At 39.6% G+C, this 13,131-nt stretch overlaps 2 protein-coding genes across 4 annotated transcripts in view; both read right to left on the bottom strand.

Moving 5' to 3' along the window:
- Positions 1–13,131, bottom strand: part of LOC101883236 (probable E3 ubiquitin-protein ligase HECTD4) — a 60,375-nt gene that overhangs the window by 23,752 nt on the left and 23,492 nt on the right. For 2 of the 3 annotated variants that reach the window (XM_073936027.1, XM_073936026.1), the window contains exon 1: positions 4,755–4,934. The gene's annotated coding sequence lies outside the window, so the exon portion shown is untranslated. Of the gene's footprint in view, positions 1–4,754; positions 4,935–6,202; positions 6,400–13,131 lie in introns of those variants that run through there. The other variant, XM_073936021.1, reaches the window with a different exon arrangement.
- LOC137487251 (uncharacterized) lies at positions 884–3,829 on the bottom strand. The gene is made up of 2 exons (XM_068216091.2): positions 1,191–3,829; positions 884–1,002 (listed from the first exon to the last, which is right to left on the bottom strand). The coding sequence occupies exon 1, from the start codon at positions 2,020–2,022 to the stop codon at positions 1,210–1,212; it is 813 nt and encodes a 270-aa protein (XP_068072192.2). The 5' UTR covers positions 2,023–3,829; the 3' UTR covers positions 884–1,002; positions 1,191–1,209.

Below are 13,131 nucleotides of genomic sequence, written 5' to 3' on the forward strand. Positions count from 1 at the left end.
GTTTAAACCACTTATAAAAGTGATTAAGCATAATAGGCCCCCTTTAAGATCTTATCACTTCAGGCCAATAAGTGGCAACAAGTCAATATCTACATCATACAATATACTTCAAATCATTTTCACTGAAACATGCATGTTTAACCACATTTCTTAAACAAATCACATATTTTAAGCCAGCGTTTAAGGGACAGTTCACACAGAAATGAACATTTACTCATCATTCACTCACACACAAGTGGTCTTAAACCTTGAATTTCTTTCTTCTGTTGAACACAAAAGAAGATATTTTGAAGAATGTTGTAAAAAAAAAAACAGCCAAACTTTATTTTGATGGTCAGTTTGTTGAATTTAAGTTACATTGCATCTACAGTACATGGCAACTAATTCTCATTAGACTGTTGGGTTGGGGTTAGGGTAAGTTGACATGCACTTGCAAAGTTTCTTATAGTCAGTTAAATGTCTGTTGAAGGAGCAGAATCAGCAGATATTAAGCACACAGTCTACTAATACTCAAAATAAAAATGATCTAACCATCAAAATAAAGTGGTACAGAAAAAACCCACAATAGTAGGAACGAAAAATACTATGGAAGTCAACAGCTGCTTTTTTCCAACATTCTTCAGAATATCTTCCTGTACAGACATTATTAGAACCCACTGTACATTATAATTGAAATAATGATTTATAATTCTACATTTGATTGTTCTTTGATGCAGTCCTTCTTCTCAAACGGTCTATAAGTTATTGTCTAACACATCAATAGATGTGAAGAAAATCCTATTGTTTACTTCTGTGTCTGGAACAAAGTGCTGTTATGCTTCTCTTGGATGGATATAAATTACAAGGCTGAGCTTTACTGCTGAATGAGACACACACAAGACAGTTTATTCAATTCACATTTATTGCAAGTGTTTGGCCTGCTGGGGAAATCAAGGTCTTTCTGGAGCAGTGATTGGTCACTCTGGGGATGATGAGTGGAGATCGTGAGGCAGGCCTTCTCGTCTGGAAGAGAACAGAGTCAAGAAAATCAGTGTCGATGTCTAAATGAAGCTGAATTTGAGTATAAATTAACATGACCTCTGACCCACAGAGAATTCTATATATACATATGTGTGTGTGACATACAGCATGTTCCAGAAGTGTTACTAAGCTCAGTCAGATGTCATGTCACTTAAATGAGATGAAATTACCTTTTAGAAAGTGTCCACACTAGCTCCTGCTCCTGAAGTAGGCATAAGCAGCACAGACACCTATGCCGACTCCGACCCAGGCTGCTGGACTGCTCACCGCAGCTTTCACAGCACTTTTCACATTGTTGGAGATCCTTCTTCCCCATGAAGACTCGCTGTTCGCTCTCTCCTCTGTTTCATCAGCGGCCTCTCTCTCTGTTTCTCCACTGGTTTTTCTCTCCTCTGTATCTCCAGCGGCCTCTCTCTCTGTTTCTTCACTGGTCTTTCTCTCCTCTGTTTCTCCAGCTGTCTCTCTTTCCTCTGTTTGTCTTGGAGAGCTGCTGTCATTATCTGAGAGGACCTCAATTGTCTTGTCTGGGCCCCACATGATGATCAGAGGTTTATTCAGTAAATCAGTGAAGTTCAGAGCTTTTTGTGCTCGCATTGCATCACGTCGATGATGGAAAGTCACAAAGGCATAAGCAGGAGAGATGATGTTGTTTCTGCACACTTGCACAGTCGAGATGGACCCCAATGCACCAAACTTTTCAATAAGCTGTTGTTCGGTGACCATTGGGTGCAGATTGCTCACGAGCAGTGTCTTCCGCTCAATAAAGCGGCTCGTGGGGACCACAGGATCTGGTTGCTGGTCCCGTCCTGAATGCTCAAAAGTCACATAAATGTGTCTGCAATTAGTGTCTTCATCAAAAGAAAAATCCAAAGAGTGGATTTGGCTGAACTGTTTCATTGACTCAATCAGTTCTTGTTCGTCCACATCTGGGTCCAAATTCAGAACAACCGATGACCACTCGTGATGAGGGTTGTCTGAAGACTGATTATAGTAAGTATCCATAGCGAACGAGTCTTTCACAATCACAGATTTGTCAATTCGTACAGTAACTGTGTGATTTACCAAGTCACCGTCCTGAATGCTGGCAAACTGAGATGAGCTGTTTTAACATAGAACTACTTTAGAACACATTCTATGACTGTCGTTGCTAAGCAACCATCAGCTGGGAGCGCGTGTGTGCGCACACAAACAGGATTCTAAATTGTTTATAAATGAATCTTAATCTGTTGACTATTAGATAAACTATTTATTACTATTGTTTTATCCTACAGATGATTGTTAATGTGCTGTTAATTATTATTTATTAGAAAAACCACCACTACTATGTCAATTGTTTTTATATGTCCTATTTAATGTAAGCATCACAAATGCTGAAAACATTGACTTTCTCTGTGTGTGTGTTGGTATTTTTAAAGGTTTAACATATACATCTATTGAAAAATAACCAGTTTCTGTTGGTTTACAGAAGCTTTTAGCAGAAACCTTTGTCTCCTCAGCTGCTTCAGTTTATTTAATGAAGGATTGAGTGCGGAACAGTTTCTTATCTGAAGATATTCGGTCACAGAACTAAACCTACCTGCAAGAGTGATTTATATTTGACTGAATAGAGTTGATAAAATAATAATATTCACGGGTGTAAAATTCCTAAATTCACCTCTCACACCATATCCCTTATTAATCTTCTGTATATACTTAGAAATAATGTATGTATGTATGTATGTGTATACAGTTGATGTCAGAATTATTAATCCCCGTTTATTGTTTTTCCCAATTTCTGTTTAACAGAGAGAAAATTATTTCAACACATTTCTAATCATAACAGATTTAATAACTCATTTCTAATAACTGATTTATTTTATCTTTGCCATGATGACAGTAAATAATATTTGACTAGATATTCTTCAAGACACTTCTATACAGCTTAAAGTGACATTTAAAGGCTTAACTAGGTTAATTAGGTTAACTAGGCAGGTTAGGGTAATTAGGCAAGTTATTGTATAACGACGGTTTGTTCTGTAGACTATAAAAAAAATAAAGCTTAAAGGGACTAATAATATTGACCTTAAAATGGTGATTTAAAAAAAGCTGCTTTTATTCTAGCTGAAATAAAACAAATAAGACTTTCTCCAGAAGAAAAAATATTATCAGACATACTGTGAAAAAGTGCTTGCTTTGTTAAACATCGTTTGGGAAATACTTTTAAAAAAGGGGAAAAAAATGACTTCAACTGTATGTATGTATAAATAAATACATAAATATATGTATAAGATTGCAGCTTTAAATATTTAATCGGTCACACTTAGCAATAAGATTTCATTAGCCTCCTAAAACCCAGTGCTATTTTGGGATTTCCACCTGGTTTTTGCCTACCCAAATTTAAAAGCTTCCAAAATCCACACGCAGAGGTGTAAATGCAAAAATTTAGTATCATTTTAAAGAAAACCCTTTGAATTTTCATAAAGCACTATAGAAAGTGTTCAAAATAACTGTTATCTGTGTTACACTGGAGCGTTTTAAAGCCGTGATTCATCAGCGGATTGCTCATATGTCAGCTTATAGTCAAATCAGCTGATGAATGTGAATTTAAAACACAGTGTCCTTGTATGTGTGGTTACACTCAGTAAACAGCGGTGAGTTCGGTAAACTGATGACCTTCACGGCCAATTGCAGTCATTTCTGTTGAGCATGTGAACACAATGGCAAATCAGTGCTGTTTAAGAAAGCGCTCAATGGCGCTCAAATGTTAGCGTGAAATGGAGGTTTTTAAACAGAATCACAGGCTCGTTCTGAAAACATAGTCCCGTGGACGTTTCTGGAGACAGCGAATTATGTAGCCGGAGGTACGTATGGTATGGCTGCATTAAATTTTTTTTAAACGAACGCTAACTGTGGAGGGCTTTCCCACCGCAACCAGTTTGTCCAGTTACCTCATCGTGTACGTCAACGGACTTGAGACGCCAGAGAGGAGTTGACCAGGATGACGATGATGACGAGATTCGAGTCCAGGGAAAAGCGGTTCCAGAAATCAGGTAAAACAAAAACAGAATCAAAAAAATAAAATGAATGAGTGAATAACAGGGTGAGAATGTGGTAAAATCCAAAAACATGGTAAAAATCAGACGAGGGCTTTTCTTTTTCTGGACGGCTTTTGAAAATCATTGGTTGAGTTTAGGGAAGTAAGTGAGTGGGCGGTTCAATCGATAAAATTGGTTGGATTTAGGGAAGGAGGAGGGTGGGTCAGTCAATTGGTCAGCTGGCCAGTTAGAAATTCAGTCAGAGAGACAGTCAGGTCGGTCAACAGTGGCCTCCGGTGGGTTTACGCGTGGACAGCGGGCGCAAACGGCACTAGCGGGAGAACTTACTCAAGAAATTTGAGATCTGAAAAACACAGCAGCCTCTTGTGGATTCGCGAAAACAAAAAGTGCAAAAATAATTACCTCCTGGGACGTATTTCGCGGTCTCCAGAAATGTCCATGGGACTACGCTTTCAGAATGAGCCTGTTTTTTTTTTTAAACTTCAGTATCGATTGGTACCGAATTCCAGTATCGTGACATTATAAAAGCACATTTAAGACACTTAAAGACTTAATGAAAAGGAAAACAAACTGTAGAAATAAACAAAACAGCAATGTGTTGAATGCAACATATAATGTCTAGGGCAGGGGTTTCCAGGATTGATTTTCTACACCTCTGGCTGTATAAACTCAAGAGAAAATTAAATAAGCTTATCTCACCTAGCAGCTCCACCACCTGAATGAGTACAGAAGTGGGCACCGTGTCCAGCTCATCCTCAGAGCGCTCTATGGTTTCTCCTACACTGTAGGTTAGCAGCTGTTCAGTGAAGACCATCGCCAATGGAAACTCAAGAAGCAACGAGTGCAACACCAGCACTGCTCCAGGAGGGGGAGACACGCCTGTGGACAGAAATATAGATATGAGCTAAAGTCAGCAGGAATGGTCTTAATGAATCTGATTGTTCACTTAGAGAATGCAAAATAATGCAGATCACTGTTAAAATAAAATAAATGTACAGTGGGGAAAATAAGTATTAAACACGTCATGTTTTTCTAAAGGAGCTGCTGACATTAAATTGAACCAGATTTTGGTAAAAACCCAAACAATACAAACATAAACATAAAACAAAATCAAAAAATATGAGTTTTGTGTAATAACAATGAAACAACACAAGGAGAAAGTACTGAACTGTTGAAACGTATTTAATACTTTATATAAAAGGATTTTTTGGTGATCGCAGCTTAAAGACGCCTCTCACATGGAGACTGAAGCCTCATGCGTTGCTCAGGTGTGAGTTTCTCATAAACTTCAACAGAATGTCAAAATCTTGATTCTTCTGTGGGTCTCGTCTATTAAATCTGTCCTTTCTTGATGCGTGGAGTTTGCAATGCAGGTCGGAGGATACATGATCGCAACTTTAAACTGAGTTTTACTTTGCTGAAAAAATAAGAAAACGTGGGCTCGGACGAGCCATGCAGTTACAGACATGCGGTTTGCCCCCTCAAATGGGGGGCGCACCTTTTGAAAAGCTTCTTTTGGATCTTCTACGCAGAGTTGCGCGCGCAGCTGGGTTTTAAACTGTGGTGGCATGTCAACTACTGACTGACCAATGGTCTCCTGGCAAAGTTTGAGCGGGAGATTTTCTTTGTCTCTGGACCGCTAATATGCAAAATAAGGGTCCGTCTGAAAGCATGCGAAGAGACATTAACTCAGAGCATTAAATCATTTAAGCTGTATAGATTACGATCACGCGCTACGCATCATGTGTTGTAAAATGGCAGGAGAAACCTTACGGTATTAAACACGACAGTTTTAAGAAATACATCAACATGATTCACACATTCTTAGCTGGTATAGTGTCTTAAAAAGGGCATGAGAGAGAGATTCACATCATAGAAAAGTCCGAAATGAAATACAAAGTTTACAAACACATAACATTTACTTTTGGGCTGATCAGGAGTTCTGAGTCCATTTCAGCGTCGGGAGCCTTGTGTGTGTGTGTCCCTGTGTGTCTGTGTGTCTCAGGAGGAAGGGGGGACAGGAATGTCTTTTGAAGTTTAGGCAACCATCTCTTTTGTGTTTTCGCAGTCTCCCGAGTTCCCAAGAACCTGTTTTAAGACGATGATGATGATGATGATGTGTGTGTGTGTGTGTGTGTGTGTGGTACCTGCAGGAAGCAGCAGATCTCTCCAGCAGACTGTCCTCCCCCTGATGCAGAGCTCTGCTGATGGCCATGCTCAGCCACTCGCGGACACTCTGAGTGTTTCCCTGATAGAAGAGCTCAGTCGGAGAGCAGCTCTAACCCTGCAGCTCATGCAGGACCGACTTGAGCCAACAGCACAGAGTTACAGCTGATCCAGCCATCTATACACACACACAGGAGAGTCAGCAGACAGATTATGAGAAATGACTTCATCTTTCATTCATTCATTCATTTTTCATTCGGCTTAGGCCCCATTTACACTAATGCGTTTTAGTTTGAAAACGGCGTTTTAGATCAGAAACGATCCACGTCCACACTAGCGTTTCACCTAGCGTTTTTGAACATATCTCCGTCCGTACAGCACATGACCCATTTCTGTGTCCATGTTGTTGTTTACAGTGAAGGCTGGTCTGTTGTCTTCTGGTAGCGTTAAAGCCATGTGTTATAGTCATGTGATAGGGGCTTTGTGAATAAGGGAAGGATACGCAATGACACAAAAGCCCCAATCAAGTAGCTAATCTCAGCAGCCCTGCCTCCGTTTTCAGATGTCTGCGTTTTTCCCCCATCCACACTGAGACGGAGCAGCAGCATTTTAGAATGAAAACAGACACTCCAGCATTTCCAAAACGCTCCGTTTTCAGGGCTCAAAAACCCTGGCATCGTGTGGACGGATGGCGTAACCGTAGCAAAACTTATGCGTTTTCAAACTAAAATGCATTAGTGTAAACGGGGCTTTAGTCTCTTTATTCATCAGGGGTCACCACAGCCGAATAAACCACTAACTATTCCAGCATATGTTTTACGCAGTGGATGCCCTTCCAGCCACAACCCACTACTGTGAAACACCCATCACATGCACATTCATACACTACAGCCAATTTAGTTAATCGATTCCCCTGTAGCGCATGTGTTTGGACTGTGAGGGAAACCGGAGCACGCAGACAAAACCCACGCCAACACGGGGAGAACATGCAAACTCCACACAGAAACGCCAGCTGAGCCGAGGCTTGAACCAGCGACCTTCTTGCTGTGAGGCGACAGCACTACCTACTGCGTCACTGTTTCGCCAAAATAAAAACTGTCGAGGATAAAAACACAATAAATCCCTGGGCTTGTTTCCATTGCATTCCTCACAGTTAAATAAAACAAAGTATGGCTTCAAAATACAGATGATGCATAAAACAAACAGGACCTCCACATTTTAAAACAGGAACAAAATAATTCACAAATACAATTATTTCTTTATTCATTCCTTATTCTTTTCGGCTTAGTCCCTCTATTAATCAGGGAATGTGGAATGAACCATCAACTTATTCAGCATATGTTTTATGCCGTGTATGGCCTTCCAGCTGCAACCCTATTCACAATCAAGTAACATATCAAATAAAACATCCTCATCTACTATGCAAACTAATTATCCTCAACAAACAATCATCTTTTGATAGGTTTTTTAAACCTCCTTAAGTCTTTTATTTCCTTGACAGATTTTGGTAATTTGCTCCACATGTTTGCACTTGTATATAAAAACGTATTTTTCCCCACTAGACTTCTAAATTTAAATAAACAAATATTAAAATCCAAACCCCTAGTACTGTATGAATGCTGTTGCCTCACCATTTGAAAATAGTTCCCCAAATAACTAGGAACCACACATTATTAAACATTTTACGTACTGTAAGGTCCAGCCAGTTGGCCCAATGCCGGTGTCCACTGGTGGATGAAGGTTCACTGCATGTTCGGTCTTTCCAGTGCACAATGTTGATTTATATTAACTTAGCTCATATCTGACTCCAATTTTAATATGAGGTCGTTTAGAATATTAATATTAAAATTTATCCTCGTTTTATCTGACTCCAATCATAAAACATTAAGAAGATTATATCAATATGTAATTTAGATAAATGTTTGAACCTTTTGTCTTCACTAGTAACTATTACATCCGTTCATTCGGGTGCTCATGTCGCTCAGAGAAATCGCCTCGGCCGAAGGCGTCCCTCACGGTCACACTCCGGTCAGTCTTGAATATTAAACAGAGGTAAATTGACTAATACTTTAGATGGCCGCTACCAGCGCGCTCGTTCTAAAATACTTTAGTTAGTCCTGCTTAGGTGTACACCCTTGAGTTAAGACAATCATCATTTCTAATTAGAGGTTAGGGCATTAATATAAATGTACCCGACTACTGGACTCTATAGTAACTTTGGTTTTCACCAAGCCCATGGTTTCCCATATGAACTTAATTTAGAATAATATTACCTTCAAACAAAGGTCGGGTACCCAATCTAGGTTAGTCGTGCAACACCTTGTTGACCTAGACGGAATCGCCCTTTCCACCTAAGTACACATGAATCAATATCAAGAGTCAGCCGGATCCCTAAAGCACAATTAGTGTGCCCAATGCTCCATCTCAATTGGATTTTAGTCCGTCTACTGACCTGACGCAAGACGTGCGGAAACAAGGATACAGCGTAATCTACTTGAATTAATAATTAGAGTGAGCAAAATATGGTCAAACATTACAATTTATTAGTCAGGTAATGTATTATGCCAATTCAATCAGTCAATTCATAAATGATCAATACAAAACATCAAATTATCAAAGATAAATCCAAGATGAAAGATGCATACCTGACTTCAAAAATATACATAACTAGGAGCAGGCTCCATGTTATGGGCTGATCTGGTTAGGCAGAATCGCCCTGCGCCTTTCTCAGACCTTACCTTAAATAATCCAAGAATTCCCTCAAGGAAGGGGGTGTGTGTTTATAACAAAAGGAAAAAGTCACACCCTTCACAGTGGTTCAAAAGATGCCTGAAGTTATATATTTATTGTGTTGATTATGTCTGTTTCTGAGAGAATGAGACCATTGTACCAATCGCACTGAGACATTTCAAATGATATCAAACATGATAGTTAAAGTCAGTTTGGTTAATCTAGAACATTCAAACATTGAAATGACCATATGCGTGAGTTGGGGGGATGAAGCTGAATTTCAGCAGACTCAGATGCAAATGCAGCAGGAACTGTATTTTCCCGCATTCCCCCCTGGTGAGTTGTGGGGTCAATTGGCCCTGTTTTCAGCTCATGTTTTGAATTGTCAAAGACATCAAAAATATTTGTAATATTTCAATTCTTACAGTACCATTCCCAGTTTTAAAAAACATTAGTGCTGTCAATCAATTAAAAAAAATTAACTAATTAAACACACTTTTTGTTTTGCAATTAGCTCTGCACAAGACTTTTGGCCAGCGAAGAAATTAAAATGGTCGTGCCGAACTGTGTCTGGTTCTCTCAAGGTTTTTTTTCTTCACTCCCATCAGGTGAAGTTTTTTTTCCCTCTCCGCTGTCGCCACTGGCTCGCATGGTTCAGGATTGGTAGAGCTACGCATCGATGAATTTGCTCTTCAGTGTTTGAACTCTCAGTAATGATTAAATCACACTGAACTGAGCTAAACTGAACTAAACTGAACTTAAACACTAAAAACTGAACTACACTGTTCCAGTTACTATGACCATTTATGTGAAGCTGCTTTGACACAATCTACATTGTAAAAGCGCTATACAAATAAAGCTGTATTGAATTGAATTGAATTAATCACAATTAATCACATTTACTGAAACTTGTCATTTTGGCTATTTAAATGTAGATTTTATGTAAACGCAAGACAAAAAACTACTTAAATTCAAAATATAATTATTTATTAGAATTTTTGTTTAACTTGTAACACAGATTTGTTCATGTAAACAACATACCCACAATAAACCATCAAGATCCTGCTGGACAGCCATATTTATAACAGAAATAAAAACATAGGCCTGTTAGTGCCATGTGAATTTCAAAACAATCAATGCCTATAAAGAAAAAATTTATTTCCATGTTGGATTCTAAGTGGACTACAAAATAATGCCAAAATACAGGAATTGCAAATATGGAATTTGGAAATTTATAATAATAATAAAGTATTGAATACAAACAATTGCACTCATTGAAAAGTTGGATTGCTGTGAGTTGAGAACATTAATTATAAAGTAGAAACAATTTAGCTTAGTCCTCCTCTACATTTAGCCAGTTGCTAAGACAGTCCAGTCTGTTGACATTATCGGGGGACAATGTGGACCTTTTCTTTTGAATGATGTGAGCTGAGAGTGAGAACAGTCTCTCACAAGCAGGATCACTGAATCAGCATATAAATTTCGGTGCCTAAGTTTGTTGCCACTGGTGCTGCGACAAGGACGTAAGAAGCATCAACGGGTACATCAAAGGCATGCCCTGGTACGCGTTGTGTCACACCAAAGACTATTTCTTACAGGGACTTTGGTCATACCATCTCTAAACATTTAAACAACTTTGAGGGATACAGACCACGGCATCGGATGTTTAAGCATTTGTTCTTGTTTCTAGGAAATGCACGCACACACACACACACACACACACACACACACACACAGAACACGCGCAGGACAGTGACTCCCTGACTCCCTTCAGATTCACATGATCTCGTTCATCAAATTTGCTTAAACTAAGCGTTCAAAAGCATGGCTATATTTCACAAGGATTCTGACAGAGCAACGTGAAGCAGACGATTTACAAAAGTTGCGTTTAAGGGGGAAACAAGACAGAATGCACTGTCTTTGACAGCTCACGACATCATCTGAGTTTTACTGAGTACATTTACATGGACACCATTGTAAATGTAGTAATGAGATGCCAATGTCTTCATAAAACACAGCAAATTTCATGACAGCATTGAGCTAAAATGAATGGTATGGCCTGTTGCCAATTAAAGAAAAGCAAAAACTGTGCCGAGTAGTAAAAATTGCCAGTGCAATTTTAGGTAAAGCACAAAGACAACCAAATGAAATGTTCTTAACGAGAATTAAACAGAAAGCACACGTCATTCTTGAAGATTGTTGCCATCCCTTGAATATAGCATCTAGGCTTTTGCCATTAAAAAGACGTCATATGCCTAGTTCAGACTGCGTGATTTTAGCCACGATTTTGGCTCGCCGACAGGTTTTGAGAAATCGCCGACAAATGCCTGAAATCACAGGTAAATCACTGCTCGTGCATGTGAGTGACAATCACACAGTATGAATGATCAAAGACGCGATCTGAGAGAATCGCAGATAAGTCGCCGATGCCTGTGAGATATTTGGCGTGCTAAATATCTGGAGCTGTCGGCGATTCAAATCATGCCGTGTGAATTGAGTTTTGACTGAAAATAACATCAGCGATCGCCTACAGCCAATGAGAGAGCAGCATTCACTTGTGTGTGCGTGTGTGTATACCTGCTGCAGGCCAGCGGGAGGCTGGGGGAAAAGTTAAAAGCGCTCTTTTTCGGTTTATTTGGACCCACGAAATGGAGGGAAAACTAGTGGAGGTTGGACCAACCGTGTCTGTTTGATGTTTCATACAGAAAGAAATTAGTTTATTATCAACGTTGAGGAGAAATGGCTAATTCCCTTTAAACCCAGGTGAGCAAACATGTACATGTTCTACCCCATTAAAGACTTCTTTCTCATTATGTAGTTAATAACAAAAGATAAGCTATACTACATGTTTTTGGCTGTGAGACATAGTTTGGACGAAGTTGTCGGTGATTCTCCCTATAGTAAAGTCATGCAATGTGAATGTCCATGTAGCCGAACCATCTTGCAGTGTAAACAAAGCAGCGACGAAACGCAAGCCCAGATAGTCATGCAGTGTGAAAACATCTGTGACACGACTAGTTGGAAAATCATGCAGTCTAAACTCGGCATTAGACTGTCACAGTCAAATAAATGTTCAGATGGATCCAAGTGCGAGTGAAAAATAATATTTATTTGACACAGTCAAAATAAATGCAAGGAGTGAGTGCGGTGCTAGGACTAGGAGACAACAGGGCAGGAATCTGTCACATCCGTCAGTGACCACCTGAGGGCGCTGTAGTGCATCAGGACTCAGAAAGCACTACAGCGTCCTAGAAAGACTACAATTCCATACATACCACGCGCATACACCGGAACACATACACTGACCTGTCATCTCATCTGTTCTGTGTTACCGTTGATTATCTGGACTATATATTTCATCATTCCACCGTTTGTTATCGCGTCGTTTGTCTTCCTTGTCCCAGTATCCAGTAAGTCTAGTAATCCGAGTTTGTTATTCTGATCTTGTTCTTGTATTTTGCCTTAGTCTAGTTTGTGTGTTATTTGTCTCGTCTGTTTTCTAGTTAAGTTTAGTTGTTTGAGTTTGTTATTCCTGAGCCTCGTCTGATTTAGTTTCTGGTTTTGTCGTTTATTTGTTACTTTGTATTCTGATCACCTTGTTTGTTGCACTGTAAATAAATAATCTGCACTTGGATCCGCACCTTTTTGTTTCTCTGTTTTGATCACGCTAAATTGTGACAGGATCAGGCAGAAAAACAGGGTCCAGTGGTAACTCCTCACGGTCCTGAGCACAGACAAATGCACACATAAGCACACGTAACGAACTGACAAGGAAACACAGAAAATGTCACCCATATATAGGCACGATAATGAGCCTCAGCTCACGAGCTAATCAAACTAGCTGAGAGCCGTCATAACCATAGACTGTAAAATATATGGACGTAGTATCCGTGACGTCACCCATAGGTTTCTGAAGAGCGCAAAAGAAGCCACAAGTAGGCGCGGCCAACCGTCGCCATTTTGGTCACGCGTCATCACACCCACGGCGGGATACCAAACAAGGGCAAAGAGGCGGAGAGTGAGCGGAGCTACAGACACCTGCTAGCATTTAGCTTGGACCTGGTTCAGACACACTTTACTTTGGGAGAAACGCTTAATACTTTATCACTTGTGACTCGTTTGTATTCTGACCACTTGTGCTTGGTTGTACACTATATCAATAAAGTGTTTAGACTTTTAA

This window comes from Danio rerio, chromosome 21, assembly GCF_049306965.1.
Source record: "Danio rerio strain Tuebingen ecotype United States chromosome 21, GRCz12tu, whole genome shotgun sequence".
NCBI classification, from domain to species: domain Eukaryota; kingdom Metazoa; phylum Chordata; class Actinopteri; order Cypriniformes; family Danionidae; genus Danio; species Danio rerio.

Coding starts and splice junctions, on each gene's coding strand:
- LOC137487251 (XM_068216091.2), bottom strand. CDS start 2,022: ATGGATACTTACTATAATCAGTCTTCAGACAACCCTCATCACGAGTGG.